Source organism: Ylistrum balloti, unplaced genomic scaffold, assembly GCF_031769215.1.
Source record: "Ylistrum balloti isolate Yb309-2 unplaced genomic scaffold, AGI_CSIRO_Ybal_v1 Utg369560, whole genome shotgun sequence".
Taxonomy (NCBI): domain Eukaryota; kingdom Metazoa; phylum Mollusca; class Bivalvia; order Pectinida; family Pectinidae; genus Ylistrum; species Ylistrum balloti.
In genome coordinates this window covers 759,875-781,523 of record NW_026781861.1, presented here as the reverse complement: position 1 = coordinate 781,523, position 21,649 = coordinate 759,875, and the positions used below count along the sequence as shown (strand labels likewise).

Sequence of the window (21,649 nt, the reverse complement as noted above, 5' to 3'; positions counted from 1 at the left end):
TTTATTATATGCGTGGATATGATTAGTTATTTCTAAGGACGCGCCAGTAAACCCCCAACTGAGAACCCCCTGTGGTTTACTGGACAGGTGTGAACTATAGCCATCTCTTTCATGGACTAATTTCATGTCGTCTGACTCTATGTCATATATGATGTCACACATTACTACATTCAATATACTTATTTGGTCAGGGGCATATGATAAAGACACTCCAGGATTTGGTTAAACAAATAAAACTGCAAGGAGATCTAGAATTTGAAAATGCATTTGAACAGAACAATTGATTATTACTGTAACAACTAAATGGAGATAAACAACTGAAAACTCTTGATCAAGGATTTGGATCGGAAGGAATCTACAACATCTACCGGTAACTATATCTTAAAGTAAGTCATTACACTAAGGAAAAGAAGAACAATGATTAGAAATTGATTAACCACAGCATTTTAAAAAGATGTTTTTTTTTCTACTGTGGCAATGTTTCGATCTAATATATATACATAGTACACAGCAAATCTCGAATTCTTTGAAACCTGACATTTATTTCTCATAAAGATTTATAACTTAAATGTATAAATATCAGCCAATTTGTCAGTTCTTTTTTATAATCCATTTCCTTTGTGGTTGCAACATCAAACCATGGTCTTAACTTTCAAGCAACAAATCTGTGTTCGCAAGTCCAATATAATGAAATACAATGTATTCAATGTACTAGCATACCAACATAATTAAATCTTCTTTTAACCAAGTCGCAAATTTCAACTGAATGTCAAATACAGAAACATTTAATAGAGGGATTTCTACTTTTCCTATCGAATAGCACTTAGATCTATCATTGTATGATGTGGACGTCTCGTCCTACCTCTTTAAAATTCCCGAAAGTGTATGAAAATATTCTGAACCCAGATCAGATGAAATCAAGAATGAATGTCTTTGTTATGATCATGTCTGCATCGTACACATCTCGTTAAAATGCTTGTACATGTAAGTATCAACATCATCATAGTATATACATTGTACATTTCATCAACAGTGTTAACATGATTCGTCATTATTGTCTTGTTTATTGTAAGTGAATCGATCAGTATATATTCACAAGAATGGTTGCAATTGTCATTCGTAAACTGTATATATATCTTTGAAATTGTGCTATATATACGAACGGAATGTAAAAAATGATAAACTTAAAGATAAATAAATGAAGAAAAACAAATAACTGAGATGTTAAAATAAAAAACCTCAGAGATGGTTGATATTTACATATTAGCTTAGTATAGATAAGTAGTAACTGAACGTAGCCCTTATGCCTTTACGTTCAGATCTGAAAGCTTGTCACAATCCATTGGTTCAATGTTGTCACTTCTGGTTGGAATAAAGATGTTATATGTTCTCTCCGCACTTTTCCAATATATATCAAGCCTGTTTTTCAAATTAGTTCAAAGTTGGCGCTTGTACTATATAATCTGGTAGAGAGTTCCAATTCTTTACCACCCTGTGAGAGAAAGAAAACTTCCTTTTTCCAGGCCGTAAGAATTCCCTCTTGTTCTTTTGTTCTGAACTCTGCTGATTAAATTTGCAGATCCTTCGTTGTCATACAATCCTCTTAAGATCTTGAAAACCTCAATCATGTCCCCATGGTCCCGTCTGTACTTTAATGATGGTAATTCTAGTCTTATCATTCTCTCAACATATGTTAATTCTTTCATTCCTGGTAAAAGTTTTGTTGTTCTTCTTTGTACATTCTCTAATAAATCAATATCCTATATATTATGCGGGTTCCAAATACTAGCTCCATACTCCAAATTTGGTCTTCTTAATGCTTTATATAGTAAACAGAATGATCATTCATCCAAGTATGCATAAGTTTTTCTTATTGTGCCTAATATTTTGTTTGTTTTATTTACTGCTGTCTGTATGTGTTGTCTGAAATTTAAATTGCTATCTACTATCATTCCTAGATCTTTTTCGTCTTCATGTACCTGTAGTTGAAACAATTTCTGCTGATGTCCTACTGGGAAAGGTTGTGATGTCCATAAAGCATGCTTAAAACAAAAATGTTTCTACAAACTTTAATGGCATGAATTCTGAAGGCGTTTATATGTTAATTAAAATTTCTGCGTTAGTTATCTACTATACTTGTTAGAAAATTATCCACAGAGCAGCCCTGTTTTCATTTCGTTGCGCTCTGTTTATTCTCAGATATTAATATGACAGTTTGTAGATTTGACAAACATATCTGTAAGTATTGAATTTTAAATGACGCCGACACTCACGCTTTATGGATGACGGAGAACGATTTCTTTTTTCCATCTCTGTTGGTTACGGTCTATATCCCGAACTTTTTTGTCACACCGAGAAAAAATTTCATCTAATAAAGCGATTTAATCTGTTCCATATGTACATACTTACAACACCATATTTAGACATTGTCGGGGCTATAGGAGTGTTTGAAGAAGTGAATCACTCACAACAAAGAGTACCAGTTTATCACACTGACCGAAAATCACGAGCGGTATTGTATTCTTTAATCCGATATTTTCAAGTCACAGATCCGTGAACATAACATACACGTTCACTGTGTATCCTCATATGACTCATGGTAAAACAGGAGTCCCTGGTTAAAAATAGAAATATTCTTCAATACCCGTGACGTCATTCATGCATCAGCGAACAAAATTGTGTCGTTTTTGTAAGACTAATATATATATATATAGTATTAATAAACGAACTAGTTAGTCACGTGGTGTAGCCACCTTTGATATAATTCAGAGAAATGAGGATACATAATACCATTAACACACCTTATACACACAGTGCTATATATATATATATATATATATATATATATATAACACAAACATCATGTGAGCTTTAAGTACACAATAAGTGCTCGTTCAACTGGAACTGAAAACCTTTCAATATATAAGCCTTTTCCCAGTATAGCTATTCCCATTAGCATGCTTATGGATTGATCTCGAGTGGTGTCAGAACAAGTAACGCTGACAATACACAAGTCCCTGGATCTTCCATGTTGTGGTGAACAAATTAGCAGCAAATTTTGTTAAATTATACAGTTCTGTGACTTTAGTTTGATTGTTTAGTAAATTGATTCAACGACACGTGTGACCTTAGTAAAGATTTCGGTCACCTCCGGAGGTAAATGTCTGAAACAACAGGTGCCATTGTGTGGAACTATTTATGTCATGATTTGAGGTATACGACAGGTAAATATTTATAAAAAGAATAAGCGTCCCTCACCGGTGGAGACATTCTCGTTTGCAGGCTTATACCGGGTGTTACATATTGAACACACCTTGATTCAATTTACCAAGACTACAAACCACGGGCTGGGTATAGAAGACAACAGTGCAACTGACAATTTGACTATTGATTATAGTAAGCAGACACTGTATATCCGAGCGCCACAACATGTCACAACACACGTCTCGATATATAATTGTTTTATTAGTATTGACTGGAACAACAGGTGTAAATCTACTGAAATTCCAAGGAAAGTTTAAATCTGATTTTAAAGGTAAGATTTGCCTAATATTTTCTACCATTTAACATTACAGTACATGGATTCAACACCAGTCGCCTTTATGAACACTGTGTTAACCACATAGACACTATATATATACTGATATAATCAGTGATATTACTATAGCTGATAGCGTTATACAATATATCGAGCGTGTAAAAGAATCTACGTCCATTTGAGTCTGTTATCAATAAAAATATCATTTAATTGTCTAATAAAGTTTGTTGTTGTATTTCGAGTATCCTGTCAATTACTGGTAAGTTGGAACAAAAAACTCGAGCTTAAACATCTCAATGACAAAAGGCATGAATTTTAATTTAAATTTAAATAAAACATTATAAAATAAGTCTGGACACTGTATAACGAGTCTTTGAAATTTCGATATGGAAAACATTACCGAATACATGAACACTATTGAAGGGATATTCATTTAAGCATTGATGTAATTGTTTTTAGTTTCATAGGGGTATGAGAAAAAATTGTTTGCAAACTGCATGAATCCGCGTAAAAAAATAATTTGAAAGTAAGGGGAAAAATCGTTTCCTAGATTGCATGGGACGTAATAGCGAGTCACCATGAGTTTCATAAAGGGACTATACTAACTAGAGTGTATACCTATATAAGATGTATTATGTGCTGGTTTAATGACTTGACACTGAAAACATTATATATTAAGACATTAGTGTGTGAATCTCAGATGAGTTGTTTTGTTTAAATCCAAAAACGTGGATCCCAGTGTCAGGGATCACGAAACAATCTTAAACTTGAGAACTTGCTCTGTCATTCATGATGTTTTTCGTTTTCAGTGATTAACTAAGCCAAACTTTATTACTGTTTCGGACTTTAGGCCTCATATTCCTAGTATCTGCATGCCCGTGTTTTCTTCTAAATTCTATCAATTATCAAAGTACTGACTCCATTCTTGTTTATAATCAACAGCCTTCGTGGACATCAAAATACAACATGATGGACGTTATCGGCGTTCTCCTGGAGAACAAAACTCATATCCTGCGAACTTTGACGTTAGATTTGCTGCATTTAACGAGGATGTCAGTTTACCACTCACAAGAAATGATGACGTAAACCAGAACGCGCCTATCTACGTCACTCGTGGTGGTGTTGTAACCAGACAACACGTTCCTGTACTTCAGGTTTGATTTTGTTTCTAGCTTCTGGTTAAAATATTTATTCCATGCTGAGCAAATACTGAAGCTGTTGTGTTATCATCATCAATTTCGAAATTTGTTCCTTTATTGTAAAATTACAATAGTTTAATATGTAAAATATAAAAACAGATGTGCATCAACCAATTATAGGTTAAAACATAAATGAAATATAGATTTTAATTGCTCTCCTCCTATCTTTTTCTTATCCGATATTTTTTTTAAGAAATCAGAGCCATTTTGTTTGCATATAACATGACGTCAAGAAAAATTGTCTGAAATACGATCAATAAGATATTAGTTTTACCACTAATGGAAATGGGGTATAAAAGCATAACTTTTAATTTTCAATGGTATTGAAAACACTTTATAAACCAAACCCACATGTGAAAACGCCCTTACATATGAGGAAAATTGCACCTTACAGAAAGACAGAATATATTTATTGCATAAAACAGAAATGTTGTTCTAATGTGACTTTCATAAAGGTATTACGGTTATTTAAATTGGACTAAATAAATCTTTAAGGCGCGCGTAGTATATACAAAGCAACATCGTAATGCAAAGCCCCACCACGTAACCAGACACCGGGAAGCAATTAAAACATGTTATACAGTCTATGTTGTCTACATTATTCAAAAGATTTTTCTTACGTATATCTATAGATCTCTTTGTCTTGTGCAAAGGTTTAACAATAAACGCTGAATTGTTATATCAACAGACGACTATATACTATTGCAGAAATATTATACGTACCCTGGGGGTATGAGCTAAAATATCTATATAATTGCTAATTGATCGTAGTGTATATAAGCAATATGCGGTATAATAATTTTACATTTTCATGGGAATTAAACCTCAGTTCAGCCATATTGTCATTTACCACAATATTTTCAAAATAAAAATATAGTAGTGTAATGATAGCTCCAATACAGTACTGGTAGTTCCACTCGCCGTCGTCCCAATCTGGGTCAATCTACCAAAGGGACTGAAGGCTTCCATATGGACACTTGTGATAGCAGAACAAAGAGGAGAGTTTCATTATAAAATGTGCTATGATATAGCTATAATGACTGCAACAGAAAGTATGTATGAATAAAGGACAGAAATCTATCCCAAAATAACTATTTTGATCAATTTTGATTTTGGCAACATATCAATATTTTCCTTTCATTTGAATACGATTTAGGTATTTCCATATGAGAATATAAACATATATTAGCCAAAGTTTTATCGATAAGATATTCATTTTACACAATGTCGATCAACATGGCCCTAATGTCTATTGAATTTTGTTAACAGAATACAGCTTTGTATCAGAATATTGAAAAAGGAGCAGCTTTTATGGTTGAGTTTAATGACACTCACATAAACAATATAGTAAGTATACATTGTATATATATATAATGTATAAAACAATTCAATAACGTATTTAGTAATTTATATATTTCCATGGGGCTAGATAAATATAGCTCAATCAATCTACTTGTATTTATTTTAACAGTTAACGGGCATATAAATTCGCGGATTAAGATTCCCACAAAAGTTAAGAATTTCACAGTATATAATGTCCTCTCTTAATTTGTCTAGAAATTTACTGGAGTTTACGCTTAAGTCACGTAAAGAACTTGACAGAGAGGAAATTGTCATTGTCACAAGAAAAAATGAAATCCTTTTGTCTTTTTCAGTTTGGATCTTTACATTTGAATAATGAGGAGTACTTCCTTGAAAAGACAAACCAAACACAACATTGGAACGAAGCAACAAATCAAACAGGATCTTTCAACCAAGAACGTCGAAATTTATACAAACTTTTTAAGGCAAAAGAAATGGATTTAAAATACGATTACATTTTGAAAGGTAACTGATTGAGTTTCAGCTGATTATGCAGGGCTTTATTGTCTTGTTGTAACGTGATAGTTACTCAGATCCCATATGGTATATTCACTGATCAAGTAAAATAGTTTAATTATCATTTTGTTGAAAGAAGCGAGTCCGACGTGTATGTATTGCCAATATACCTCCTGCCACAGTAAAGCTAGTCTTACATATATTGACAGAGTGACTGTCACTTCATTGTCTACAATCTGTCGGTTTGGGTTTAAAAGTGTGTTCGTATTTAACTACCTTTAGATAAGTATCCGGATGATAAGATAATTCTACTAAATATGCATTTGATCCTCATTGTGGTATTAACTCACTTTTAAAGTTTCACGCCGAAAAAACGTATTAAATGTTTTAAAAAGGAAGTGCCTTGTCATTCAATAACGTGTTAATATTGCGGTTACAATCGCTGTTTTCCCCGACTGTTTCATGTTACCCTGACGCAGTTTTAAAGAGCACAAAAATATATACTCTTTATATATTATTTCAACACCAAGCACAAGTATTAAGCATGTATAGAGTTCGTATCTTACTCTGATATTTTGACAGAAAACTAAATTAGAAGTTTCAAGTTTTTTTTTTGCAATCAAAAACAAAGAATATCACTCTTTTATATGAGCTGAAGCTGTCTCGAGAGTATGCAGACCAAACATATTATCTATATAATTAATTATGTGCGAGATTATAAACACTGTTGTCATAAGTACAATCTAATATATCACCATGGACACGACCTACGAGATGTGTCTCAACTGTGTGGCAATATAAAATATGCATGTAGTTGATTTAATTCTTTTTACACAACAGATGGCCGAACTGGAGTAGATCACATGAGACAGAGTTTTGGCCACAATACCGGAAGTTACGTTAGAGATAAAAGGGCGGTAACTGCTTACCAGATTGAACTGTTAATAGTGACTGATTTCTCCGTTTATCAGTAGTAAGTAGGACAACCATGCCATGAATTTGGCTTGAAAGAATTGAATATAACTACTTTATATGTAAAGCAAGTTTTATTTTTAGTTTTAGGGAATCTAAATGACTCGATTTGTTCAGAGAGGTTTGATCGCATTTTGACTTTTTTCATTAGATATATACTAATTGTTCAATCTTATTACATGCTGTTCGCAGTCAAGAAATACGTAATAATACAAGACATGACCATTTATGCGTTGCTGCATAAATTTGATAGATTTGTTGATACACACTTGTGTAATGAAGAACAGACCAGTTTAAATAGACTCAAATAGTCATTCGTGATATAAATGCTGTCACTTTGTAGGAAGTGCCTCTTTCGTTACCTAAGGACACGTTTTAATGTATTTGAAAGAGGATTGACGCTGATAAAGAATACACACGCATATATTTGCATAATTTCAGGATTGGTTTAGCTATTTACCTATGTAAGATCGAGTTAAGAGCATTTTTTGAGTGCTTTTTACTCTCACATCTTTGTCGCAGTTTTGTGCATTATCATGAAATTTAATCAGATATCTATTCCTGTTTACATCTGTCATATATACTTATGTGATTTGCCGTCTTTTCTAAACCAACTTTGCACTAAAGCTTATATAGATTACTATACTGCATTGACTTAAACATGTTTATTTATAAAATTTACGGTTCATCGCTTTTATACTTATGTCGATGTATATAAGATAAACATTTTCTGAGGCATCATGGTCTAATTTATTCTCTCCTTTAGTCCTTTATTATGTGAGCACCATACAAAGATATCTAGATATCACACAAATACTGGTCAGCACTATCAAAGGTACTGAAACGCCAGTTTACGATATGTATATATAATGGCCATTCTTTGTGAGGAAATTTCAGTCATATGTTAAATGGATGATAAATCTAGCCTTGAATACCTAACCATTTGTGAATCTTGTATGTCGGTTTGGAGAAACTACATCAGATGAAGGTGTAAAAGGGACTAGGTAGTGTTCATCTCTTTTAAAGTGGCGATAAATAAGTGATATATGCGAAGATGAAACACAAATAAATGATATTCTACAGAATTTAATACGTGTTAGTATCTAAAGGGATCTTTGTTGCTGTACCAAACAATACCGTTCACAAGATTTAAAATGCATTATCGTGCAGTTTGTAATTTTCTAATAAAACGAGCGAATTATGTATAAATGTATGACGAATTCGCGACCTGCATGCAAAGGAGCATCTAATACACGCGGGATTTATTCGTTCAAATATTTAATTTTCGAGGTCACTTTACAGCGAAACAGTGAAAACTATCATAACCGCGAAAATCATCACTTATATATTAAGTTGTAGTTCTGCCTTTTGTCCGTGATGACGTAGGAACACTGCTGATCCATCATTTGAAGTTGAATTTTGATACATGCTATCGAGTTTCTTGGCGATAATATCTGCTGTATTTTAAATTCAATATTTACACTAAGCGGTATCCTTAAAACTAGTACCAGTGCCAAGAGGAATATCTATGATTTAGATTAAGTTTACAGAATGCAGTGGTACGCAATGTATTTGTACCGAGCAGAAGAAAATGCTTCGGGAAATATACATATTCAAATATTTACGTTCCTTTCTGCAGGCAAGATGAACAGAGAATATATGAATAGGTTTTCGTGTATTACAACAAGGTATACTATTTGTGTGTAATTTTTAAAGGTTATAAATATGATTCCCCCCCCCCCCCCTCAGTAAGCATATGTTTAATCAACAAATAGCGGAAAGTAGGACATCTGAAAACCGATTATGTTTATTTCTGGTAACCGACCAGGTATTAGGTGACAACATAATTTAGTCAGCATTTTAATAGAAATATTTTCAACACAATATTGTTTCTTTTGTAGTTGGTATGATGATAGCACAGCAACAACGACATCAGAGAAAGACGAGGAGGCAAAAGCATCCGTTCGTCAGTTTTATTCTTTTGTCATTAATGCAGTAAGTATTTGTTCTATTTATTACTGCACTATTTCAAAGTAGTTAAAATAGCTCGTGTAATTCACGCTAGGCAAGAACAGTTTACGATAAAAAAAACATAAACAAAAAAAAAAAAAAAAAAAAACGAAAATTTCTTCCTATTTACACAAAAGCAAAATTCTTAAGTTTAACTGCAGCGAAAATTCCACGCCATTTAAACTATTTGCAATTAGTTCAATATTAGAAAAAAACAATTTCCATATTAACACTTAAAAGTTGATAAACGTTGATATGTTGATATCTGGGGAATTATCCGATTAATTGATCGTATGATTTCGTAAGTAGAGTGATAAGTTAGACGAATATAATCGACAACAACAGATAGGTACGATGATAATAGCGAAAACAAGACGATGCTTCCAGCCTTGGACAACGAGGCGGAATATCCTGCATGCGTTTATATTGGTTTTGAAGGCGTGCCTCGAGTTATGATTAGAGTGAAAAAATGCTTCCATTTTGCTATCGTTAATATTCGTACTTAAAGTATTATTTAAGCGCCTTACAAAATAGAAACTAAAATACATATAATGTAGATTCTTACTGACAGACAATATTATCCAACTGCATACAGAACATTTGATGCTTTGATGACAATATAATTTCATTCTTGTTATTTTTAGATTGATGTTCGTTATAGGAGTATCGTATCATCCTCGATGTCCATCAGTGTGGTTTTTGCAGGCATATATATATCAGACGTAAGTACAAGGACTTGTTAAATTTGATCGTTTTAGAAACAAAAATTAAGGGAAAAAGGACTAATATTTAAAAGTAAAAATAAATGATTAATGTAAAGGATTTCTCACAAAAAAATAATTCTGCTTCGTAATTTTGGATTCTATCTTTCCGTTGAAGCAGTGCATCTGCTGATCAACATACGAGTACCATTATATGCGACAATCTTCACAAATACGTCTATTATTAACAAATCCGTTCCTACTTCAATGCTATTTCTCGACCTTGCAGAGCTTAGCAACATCAACATGGACGGAAGATAGAATACCAAACGGCAATAATTATGCTGTAGATATTGATACAGTCTTGACTAAATTCCGGACATGGGAACAAAGTACTTCCGGTCTTCCAGGTCATGATCATGCGATGTTGTTCACTAAGTGAGTACCGGAAGTAATAAATGTAATCGATAGTTACATGAATATAATCTTGTGCTTTTAATGTTGTTATAGTGATTGTAATAGTACATGAACAAAAGAGCTGATGTTCAATTCTCAATGTTCAATTTTATCTTCACCGCGACAGCCGCGATATAGATATAGATTTGAGAATGTATGTCACTTTCAGTTAATACCATATACAATCATAAGTGATATTTATTTTTCAGATACGACTTTTTCAACAACGGTGATAGTGGAGTAGCAGGTAGGTTACCAGCAATGAACAATTCTTTAAAGATAGGGGGTTACTGAATTGTGCTTTTTTACTTTTTCATTTAGTGGTGACGAAACAATCTTTAAAAGTAGGTGGCTTCATTTACTTAATTTCTTCCATCATTTAGTTGATTTATTCCACAGGATTTTTTGCTTTGTAAAACCATCTTAATTGAAAAAAGATATTGAGAACTCCAATATCGTGTAGTTTATATAAATCATATAATAATTTACAGTAGGTGTCATATAAACGTGCCTTTAATATAATCCTTTGTTTTATGTCAGCAACTGCATGCATAGTTTGCTTTTTTTACATTGTACATCTATTATCAACAGGTCTAGCTTATTTAGAAGGGATGTGTTCATCCAGTAAGCAATCAGTGGTAGAAGATTTGTTTGATTTTGGTATAATGACAATCGCAGCTCACGAACTAGGTCATAGGTAGGTATTGTATATCTATTTATCAACACTGTTTCTTTATCGTTCGTGTCTTTTCGTTTATTTGTCTTTTTTCTTTTTATTTGTTTTGTTGTTATTTTTGCCTTTTGCTTTACAGTGAAGTTGGTAATTCGTTGGAGAATTTGCAAATCAAATAACATACCCGGTTATAATATATCATTTAACTTCTACATTTGTTTTCTAAAATTGCTGTACGTATTTTTCATATTGTAATCAGATCATTCTGAACATAATGTTTCTGTGAAGTTTGTTTTATAGGAAGTACAATGTTTACTTTGCAGGCATAACTCCTGTATTTCTTTGACAGATGACTATCGTTTTCTTTGCAGTTTGGGTGCATCACACGATGGGGAGGGAAATTCTTGTTCATTTAATGATGGTTATATTATGGCAGCTACGAGTGTCATTCACCTAGGATCAACAGCATCTAATCCATGGAGGTTCTCTACATGTAGTGTTAATGATTTTCAATCCTTTATCGCCTCGCTCGAGTAAGTAGACAACAACATAATGGACACATATTTTTCCGGATAGAGACGTGATTATGTATGATGTCATATGCAGAGCGATGTATAAATGTGTTTAGTGTAAAATTATTTTCACAACAACAATGATGATGATGATGATGGTGGTGGTGGTGGTGGTGGTGGTGGTGGTGGTGATGGTTGTGTGTGGTGATGATGATGTGTATAATAAGGATGATGATGATGACGATGATGTTAAGTGTTCAAGTAGAAGTATTTATGTTTATGAGTGAAAGGGAGTAATTAATATGTCTTTGCATAAATGTTTGGAAAATATAAGAGATGCAAAAAAAATATTTAAATTTTGAATAAAAAATGTGTTGACTGGCCGTTAAGAATGCAATAATAATGATAAAAATAACATTTCAGGTTGGGGTCGAATTGCTTAACCTCCTTGAGTGCAAATTTTGACCCTACGGCCTTGTCACCATACGATCAACTTATCCCTGGTCAGATCTATGATGCAGATGAACAATGTAGACACATAATTGGCGAGAACTCCTTTTTTTGCAGGGTATGTAATATTGTAATGTTGTTATAATGAAAGGACACATTAGTAAAATAGTTTGATGCTGTAAAGGAACTTGTATTTGTAAACTATGGCGAATTCATTTTACTTTACCTTTACAAATTTGCCATTGTGTCAAAACCAGAATATCGGATTTTGCAATATCATATTTTCACGACGGAATATGATATTGTTGTTTCGGATATGTCAGATTACTATCTTATACTAGAGCCATCTTTTACAAATACATTCATTGCAATACCTTTATTAAAACGTTGTAAAGAATTACAAAAAAAAAAAAAAAAAAAAAAACCACACACACAATGGAATATCAATCCATGAAAAAACGAAATAATATACATTTTAGCAAAATAATGAATTATTCTGCATTTTTCTGCATCATTCAACTGTTTCATCTTTCTAGGACTGGTCAGAGATGTTAGAGGTTTTGATATTAAAAGTCTGGGAAATCAGAACTGATCTACTTAAATATCAAATTATTTCGGGTTGCACACTAACACTATTATTCAGGAAGTCTAAATATTTTCCTTCTGATATTGGATGACTTCATTAGAATGTATTTTTCAGGCGTTCTACTACCAGGACTACTCCAGTATATGTAACAGGATGTATTGTTCCTTGGCAGACGGGTCCGGCTTCTGCTCTGAACACGTTCCCGCTGACGGTACCTCCTGTGGAAAAAACAAGGTCAGTATTCAGAAACATTGCTTTTAATGTACATAACGTGTTCGAAAGGTATGTAAAGTACATTTTCTGTACTGGATTGATATACTGGAGGGCACGTAAAAGAAGTACCTGTGTCTTTATAATTTATCACCTCTATTCAAAACATCTTCATCGTGTTTCAGTGGTGTGTGGAAGGAGCCTGTGTATCCAACATGTCAGCACCGAGCGTATCAGGTAAGCAAAGAAGAGATAAAGTAGATAACTAATAATCAGATAAAACTAAAGCAAACCTCTCTAGATAAAGTAGCCTATCCTATCATGTATGCTTTCAATGCATTATGTAAGGATTGCCTCCCCTTGTTAACTCACGTTATATCAAATGTTATAACATCCACATATATAGGATTTTACATAAAGATGAAACATATGGATACATTTTGATAAGATAAGATAATCAGAAAAGCCTTTTTCAGACAAAAACAAACAAACAAAAATGAAAAAAAGAAAGAAAAAAAGCAAGAATCAAAGCAAAGATTTCTGGGAAAACTCCTTTATCCAACCTTTGCTTTCTTGCCTAAATTCATTAAGCCTATTTTGCATATAATTCCCAAAATTATATGAATCTTGGTTATTACAGACATGTGTCCATTTGGAGATCAATCTGGAATAGTGTCGTCGGGCCACACCTGCGAAAGTATTGCACAACTTAATAAGTACAACTGTAACTCCACGGGATGGTACAGTTACTGCTGTAGTACATGTGGCGCCCTCTACACCGGAATTCCAGGTACAATTGTAATACACTTTAATGATATCATTTGTGTAGTGTACTCCGTATTGTAAAAGTTGATTTAAAATATTTAAATCGATGTTTTATTGTTCGTTTTATGCTACTGTATCTTTTCTTTATTCACATTTAAATGTGCTATTCACGTCTGTGTCTTTTGTACAAACTTTGTGATAACAGTTGGGAGACACTGCTGGAGGAGGTTTGCGACAATCTGCTTTTCACGATTTGATACATCCGATTTTTTTTTTTTAAAAACTTAATCTGATATAAAAAAAAATACGAAATTTACTTTTGTTTTTTTCCACAGTTGTCTCCCGTGATTAACAATTAGGCCCTTAACCTCGCTGACTAATCCTAGGTAAACGAAACAACCGTATGTTGCAGTTTTGTACATTCCTTGGCTCTACTCATCTGCATATGTATCAAAATATGTTGCTCACACGTGTATCTTTTGTAAAATCATTGATGATATGACTAATAACATTATGAAATAGTAAATGGCGTGTATATATACATGTAAAATAACGAAAATGAAATTATATTTTCAGGATGTGAATACGGCGACAGGAGCCCACAATGCAAAGCAGAAAATTGTCAGTTTTATAGTCAGACCAATCTAGATATATGCTGTGGTTCATGTTCAGTAACAACCACCACTTCAACTGCAACTACAACAACACCTACACCAACTACCACTACACCAACTACTACTACAACTCCTACTACAACAACCACTACACCAACTACTACTACAACCACAACAACCACTACACCAACTACAACTACGACTCCTACCACAACAACCACTACACCAACCACAACAACAGCTCCTACCACAACAACCACTACACCAACTACAACTAAAACTCCTACCACAACAACCACTTCACCAACTACAACAACAACTCCTACCACAACGGCCACTACACCAACCACAACAACAACTCCTACCACAACAACCACTACACCAACTACAACAACAACTCCTACCACAACAACCACTACACCAACTACAACTACTACTCCTACCACAATAACCACTACACCAACTACAACTCGTACCACAACAACCACTACACCAACTACAGCTACAACTCCTACCACAACAACCACTACACCAACTACAACTCCTATCACGACTACCACTTCAACTTCCACTCCAAGCATCGGCCCAATTACAAACAGTACATCTACAACAACTAGTACAACTCCACTGACAGCGATGTCTTCAACTACACAAGCAGCTGTGGAGACAGGTAAGTAAAACTTACAGCAATGTTACTTTGACACATTTTGCATATACTTGTACTTTAATTTTGTGCAAGTATTATTGCCTACTTCGGACATGTATTAACTATCAGCCAAATAAGTGTTGTGATGCTGTGTTATAGTAGCGATGGCACTATTTTGTCTGGCTGTTGTCAAAATGTGTAGTGAGTTTCTAATTCATAATTCATTTTGACATGATTTAACTTTTCAATATGGTTCACAACCTTACTTGTGTAAAAAAAACATGTCAGTTGTCGACAACTGTTCAAAGAACTGATGTATGTTGTTTCAGACGAATTGATAAATGTGTTGGTGATTGGAGTTTCTGTGGGCGTGGCAGGGTTACTTCTCATCATCCTTATCGCTGTTGGAATATACCTAGCCTGTCACGCGAGGAGACGAAACACCGGTCTTAAAACCAACAACACTGTCACGGTAACAAACTACTTATATTTCAGCAAATTCCAACTTCACAACATGACCACGTGTAAACACTATGAACATTTCACTTCCTGTAAAGCTTGTTTTGGTGCGTAGACACTTCAATATGACATTACCAATTTTAGCAAGGATTTATTTTTAAATCTTAAATAAAACCTTCATAATGGGGTAATCTAATGAATAAAGACACTACCCATGGCCACACCGAGAAACTGTGTACTGCAACCCTAGTAGCTTTGAGGTGATATCTATCACAATGAATATTTGTGAACGTTGCTGCTCATTCACAAATGTTAGAATCATATATAACTACTTGCTTGATGCACCCTTTGCGTGATTTAAACGTTCATAAACCAGATTGTAAGTTTAAGGAATATACGGGCTTATGTAATACATAAGTTGTGATGAATGCATAATGAAAACAAACAAAATTTTGATCAGTGGATGCCTTACCTGACTTCTGATAAAATCTAAACCGTTTTTGATTATCAAAATCCAGAATAGTGATGATTGCAGTTTTATTTGTGCTGTATTGCTTTTCTATTATTAGGTTGTTTTGTTTTTATTGCTCTTGTCGTTGTCAACTATTTATTAAGGCTGCTTTAGTATTATAGGTTTTTCCTGTTTACATTTTTCGAGGGTGTCAAAGAATTTTGAAAGGAATCCGAGAGGTAAATTTAACGACAAAAAAAAAAAAAATAATTAAGTTACGCTTTCTTTTCTGTTTTCAGGACGCGTATAATGGCAAGATGCCAGCAGGACCAACAGCGCCGACACCTGTCATGGTTAACATTCCATACCATTCTGAGCTCAATACTTCATCGTCGCCTCCACCACGCAATGTTCGTGCGAACACACCAGGAATTTACAATGCACAAATGTCATCACTACTGACACAGAAAATGTTGTTTAGTGGATATAGAAATCACGGCCTACAGATGGACAGTGACACACCTACTAATATTCCTCATTTGCACTAATATAATTGCATTCGTTAATTTGTATGCGACCCACGATCCCTGTTAACTAGAACGCAGTCGAAATTATAATACAATTAAACCTTCAATTTCAATTTAAAAGTTATTTTAGGACTATGAAATCTTATTCTATAAAAAGTGATAGCTGTCTATTTGTCTACACATGCGCGTTTAGAATTACCGAAATGTAATGGAAAGGCAGATGTCTTGCTAGTTGAATTAGCCGCGCCTTGAGATACGTTTAAGTAAGTTCTGTTATTAGTAGTGTGATTAATTCTACTTATTATTTATCCGTCCTAAAATATCATTCAACCTGTTAAAGTTATAGAAAATGAAAATGAACTCTATAATAGTTTTGAGAATACTTGAATAATCATTGAATCATTTCTGATTCCTTTTGAATAATTCTATTGGAGAATTGAAATGATTTACGTGAAATCATCCTAATGTTATTATTCGCGATGTCGTTGAAGTAGCCAGTTATAAAACAGTTTTTCAAAATATGAAATATCAACTAGACATTTATCATATAAAATGTTTAAATCTATTTTGCTACGTTGCTGAGTTTATAGTGCGTTTCAGTTCGTCTGTCTCCTCATTTGTATTTGTTTGTTATTTTTTGAAATTAATTTTAATTTGTTGTCTAAATCTGCCCTTTCACACAAAATATATTTTAATCATAAAAAATCACGATTCCACTTGTAAAACCTGGATGCGTGTTTGAATGGTGAGCGATCATGTGATGTAACGTGATTTAAATTGTCATAGTGTTGCTGTGTACAAGATGCTGTGACAATCTTTTTGTAATTTCAACATTATAACGACACAAGGCAACAAAAAGTGGCTATTTATGATGTTGTGTATTTACTCGTTCATATTTCTTATCATATTTACCATTGTTCAATCCAATCACCGCTGGACGGTAGTTTGCTTTCTTTTGTTGAAGTACATCCAATTTCTTATTTCTTTCAAACAAACTCATTAACTCATTTTAAAAATCCACTGATTTGTGAAAATGTTATTCGTCATAATTATGAAATATTTATACTTTACACACCGTGCACACACTGTCAAACAACTGGTATCTATGTGTACAGACAACTGAACAAATGAAAATCAAATTCAAATGTAAAAACAGTTACCAAAATTTACATGGCTGGTTTTGTCAATGAAGCAGCAGACGCTTACTCTTCGGAACACCTGGTCTTATTCTTCTTCTACGATTTGAGGAGTCTCAGTGTAAATCATCCAGCGATGCATGAGACCAATTTGACGTTGTAACAGGACATCTCACTAATGTTCTATGTTTATAGGATTTAAATACGGCCAAACAGATGATTACCCTTCTATTTTGTTTGTACTCAGGTTGAAAATGAATCCATATTTCAATCTTTAAATTACTTTTTGAAAGAAAATAAAATGTCGCAAATCTTCTCCTTATATCACGACGGTAAAACGAATTTGGTTAAATACACATTTTAGTTCAGCTTTAGTTATCGGCGTGTGTCGAGTTGCTATTTCAATGGTGCACATTGCGATGTGATATTTTTTATACATGAGAATTTCAATTTGATTGAATATGTAGACTAACAGTGTATGTATTAAAAATATCAGCGCTTTTTAATTTTTATCAATTGCTAGTGAGGCGATTATAAAAATATTGAGATCGCATTTGTGCGATCATTGTGATATTGACAAACAGTCGCAAGCAAACGTTTTTAATGTACTTTTATTATTGAAATGTTTTGTTGTTTATAAATATGGATAGTGTATAATATTTTGTTTTGTTACAACATGCTTTATCCACGTTATATGATATGTGCAGGTCACATTTCTGTATTCTAAAAATTGTTACAATAAAAAGGAACGAAATCATTAAGCTTTATTATCTTATTATTATGACTGAATCCTGCTGAAAACAAGGTATATTCATTCAAATGGTTACATCATGACAATGACATTCAATTCATTCTGCTTCGTCTGACATATTTTGTATAGTTTGATAGGTGTAATGCTGTTAATTTTTGTTTTTGTTTTCGTGGTGGTTACTATTCGTTGAATTAGATGGTATATATTATTCATTGTAAAAAGATGTCGACGAATCTGCAACCTTAACAAAGTTGTTTAATATCACAGGATTTTTGTTAAAACTATACATAAAGAATGTCAGGAGACCACTAAATAGTTTTTGTTTTAGGAAAACCACGAAATGTTTTACCAACAAAAATATTTTCTAGTAAAGAATCAACGTGACAATCTTTTTATGATAAAAACAAACAGTATTTTATAGTTATGAATCTTAACAGGACATGTAGCCTTGAATATCATCAGAATAAGCATCCGATAATAAAAACAAACAAGTAAACAAAAACATTTGATGTGAGGTATAAGCCATGCATATGGTGTTTACTTTAAGCCACTGTGTTTTTGCAGCTGAAAACGAGAATTAAAGTATAATTAAAGTATTAAATCAACGTTTTATGAATGGCTTTAGTAGATTTTTCTAAAAGCTATCCATCACATAACAAGACAACCTCATGCTAAATAAACGCGCATATTTTACGATCACACAAAAAAGAAACGAACATCTCACATTTTCCTACCTTATCGGACATCATGTCCCTGTCGATGATTTATCATGTACTTATAAGGATGTACGTGTGGTTGGTGTATATTGAAACCGTTATAATGAAAGTAATACAAAGCCATAACCTACCCAAACCTTTCATCGTGTACTTTTGTGTTGAAGTCGATCATCGCTTATAGTATAACCCTGTGCGATCTGACAATTGTATTTAAAGGCAAATTTGTTATAAAAAATTGCTGCAACATGATATTCAGCTCTAACATCTTCCATTTAAAACTTACAATTTATAAAGCATTAAATGTGAATTATCTTATACATATCAAATGCGAGTTATGTAGATATCAAAATGTTGTATTCGCTGTCGCGTCATCTCTGGATGAATTTGAAATTAATTATGAAAAATATTTAGAATCGGATCAGAAGGCATTAGACGCTCCTTTTCAAATGAAGGTTTTCTGAAAAAAAAAGAAATAAAAATAATAAAAATAAAAAAAAACTAATTCAAACTCCGATTCGATGAAACTGGAATAAATATGACAAGACATAAATAATTAAAGAAGAACAAGACCAAATGCTCCAGTAATGCAAGCAACACTTTCCATCTACTCAATTCATAATTCTGAAAACACTGTGGCCTACGAATCTTTGCCACCTTAACCCTAATATATCTATATTACTGATAACAAATAAAATGTTATATACTGGTGCTAGGTTTTAGGGACATGATATTGACCCTATGAGTAACAACCAGAATTACTGACGAAATCCATCAAATCAGTTCGGCATACATATCACATCATAAGATTGACCTTTAAAAGATTAACGTGCTGTACGCATATCGTACGAAACCTATACACTGCCCTCGATTCTGTTCAATGTGGACCAGTTTACAAAATATTGTATACATTAAGATCAAAAATGTCAAAACAACGTCGTGAAAGCATTAGATGTCAGTCTGGTCAACTGAATTGGTATCGTTTTGCACGTTTCTTATTCTCATGGACAGCCAGGTTTCATGATTATTTACATGACTAATGTACTATATTTGTTCATAGACAAGTTGCTTGTAATAACATAGCAACAAAATATAAAAGGTAAATATAGCTAATGGAAAATGTGTTTGCCTTCAAGTATTCTCAAATGATGTGATCATTCACAAATTCGTTGATTTTTATTCTAGCAGCACAATTTTATAAAATATAACGTCTACCAAACTGCTCGGGGTCTCATAATTGGTTCCGAAATATTTTCTTTCAGTAGGTTGTTAGATTCAGTAACTTTTGCCGAATCGATGAATCGATAATGATTTAACAATTAAGTAAGAAAATTTTACTTTGAAAATTGTTGAACGAATTTTCATTTATTCCCTTTCGTCTCATTAGAAAATTGATCGACAATTTTCTTCAGGGTATTTCACATTTGTGATTTCCCTATTTACCACAAAAAAGGTAACAGCTTAACTATAAGATTCAAACTCGCCTTTGCTGAAACCAGAGAATTTCGAAAATTATCTGAAAATTCCGAAATTTATCTTATTATGGGACTGCTGCAATTCCAATTTTAGGCTATTGAAATAATATACGAGTCCTAGAAGGATGAAACAGCAGTATGATGCAATTTAATTCATGGCTTGGATTTACTTCATCTCACTCTAAATCATGAAAATGTCCTATTCTCTTGTGTTGTACAATTTTACACGGCACATAAAAACAAGAACATATCTTGTTCATGTAATCATAACCCAAATATAATAAAATTAGGGCGAAATATGAACAATGGAAATAATTCCAGGACTCCTGTAACAGAACAAGGGACATAAGACCAGGTTTTACGGAAGGGTAAGCTTGTTCTGCTTCATTGATGCGTTAAATCTAAAACCACTTGTTCGGCTCATGATTTGGTAATTTAGTTATCATATACCCTGACATTGTCGTTATGAGAGCTAATGATAACATCGGGATAAAGTTTCTTACTTAAGTTATTGTTTTCTGTTCAGTATTTCTGAACGGCTATCACATCAGTTTTAGCATAGCCAAAGACCAACAAAATAAAGGTATGCCGACGGCGTCATCTGAAACGATAAAGATATTCTGCCTTAAACACAAACATTTGCAGCGGAACGGACTTCAGATCAAACAGACCTATTGCCAAAAATACATCATAGACTTCTTTTAATCTCTTTCATTTGCATTGCAGTATGACTTGTAAAATATTGTGATTTTGACAATCGTAGAAAAATTTTCCGTTTTTCCTACATGAATTTGGATTCAAATGTCAATAAGAGAAATGATATGCACAAGTTAATCAGCATATCTTAACCATCAGATGAACTGTTGTACCATACATAGACTGACTTGTTTAACCTTATTCCTTGTCAGGTAAACGAACTAAAGACAACGATCACTGAATACTATGATGAGAGAATATGACTTTCATTTTCACTGAGTCGTTATCGTG

The 21,649-nt window shown here is 33.2% G+C and overlaps 1 protein-coding gene across 1 annotated transcript; it reads left to right on the top strand.

Annotated features, from left to right (window-relative positions):
- Window positions 1-2,589: 2,589 nt before the first annotated feature.
- LOC132543659 (serine-rich adhesin for platelets-like) lies at window positions 2,590-16,608 on the top strand. Its single transcript, XM_060207211.1, has 18 exons — window positions 2,590-2,599; window positions 4,481-4,692; window positions 6,007-6,084; window positions 6,393-6,564; window positions 7,396-7,528; window positions 9,429-9,522; window positions 10,182-10,259; window positions 10,528-10,676; window positions 10,904-10,941; window positions 11,286-11,391; window positions 11,739-11,900; window positions 12,303-12,447; window positions 13,030-13,149; window positions 13,311-13,362; window positions 13,766-13,915; window positions 14,467-15,174; window positions 15,480-15,622; window positions 16,360-16,608. The coding sequence occupies exons 1-18, from the start codon at window positions 2,590-2,592 to the stop codon at window positions 16,606-16,608; spliced, it is 2,799 nt and encodes a 932-aa protein (XP_060063194.1).
- The last annotated feature ends 5,041 nt before the right edge of the window (window positions 16,609-21,649 follow it).

Bases quoted from the DNA above. Each gene is read 5' to 3' on its own strand.
- LOC132543659 (XM_060207211.1), top strand. The intron at 10,677-10,903 runs GTGAGTACCGGA...TTTATTTTTCAG, and splicing joins CATGCGATGTTGTTCACTAA to ATACGACTTTTTCAACAACG. The intron at 11,901-12,302 runs GTAAGTAGACAA...ATAACATTTCAG, and splicing joins TCCTTTATCGCCTCGCTCGA to GTTGGGGTCGAATTGCTTAA.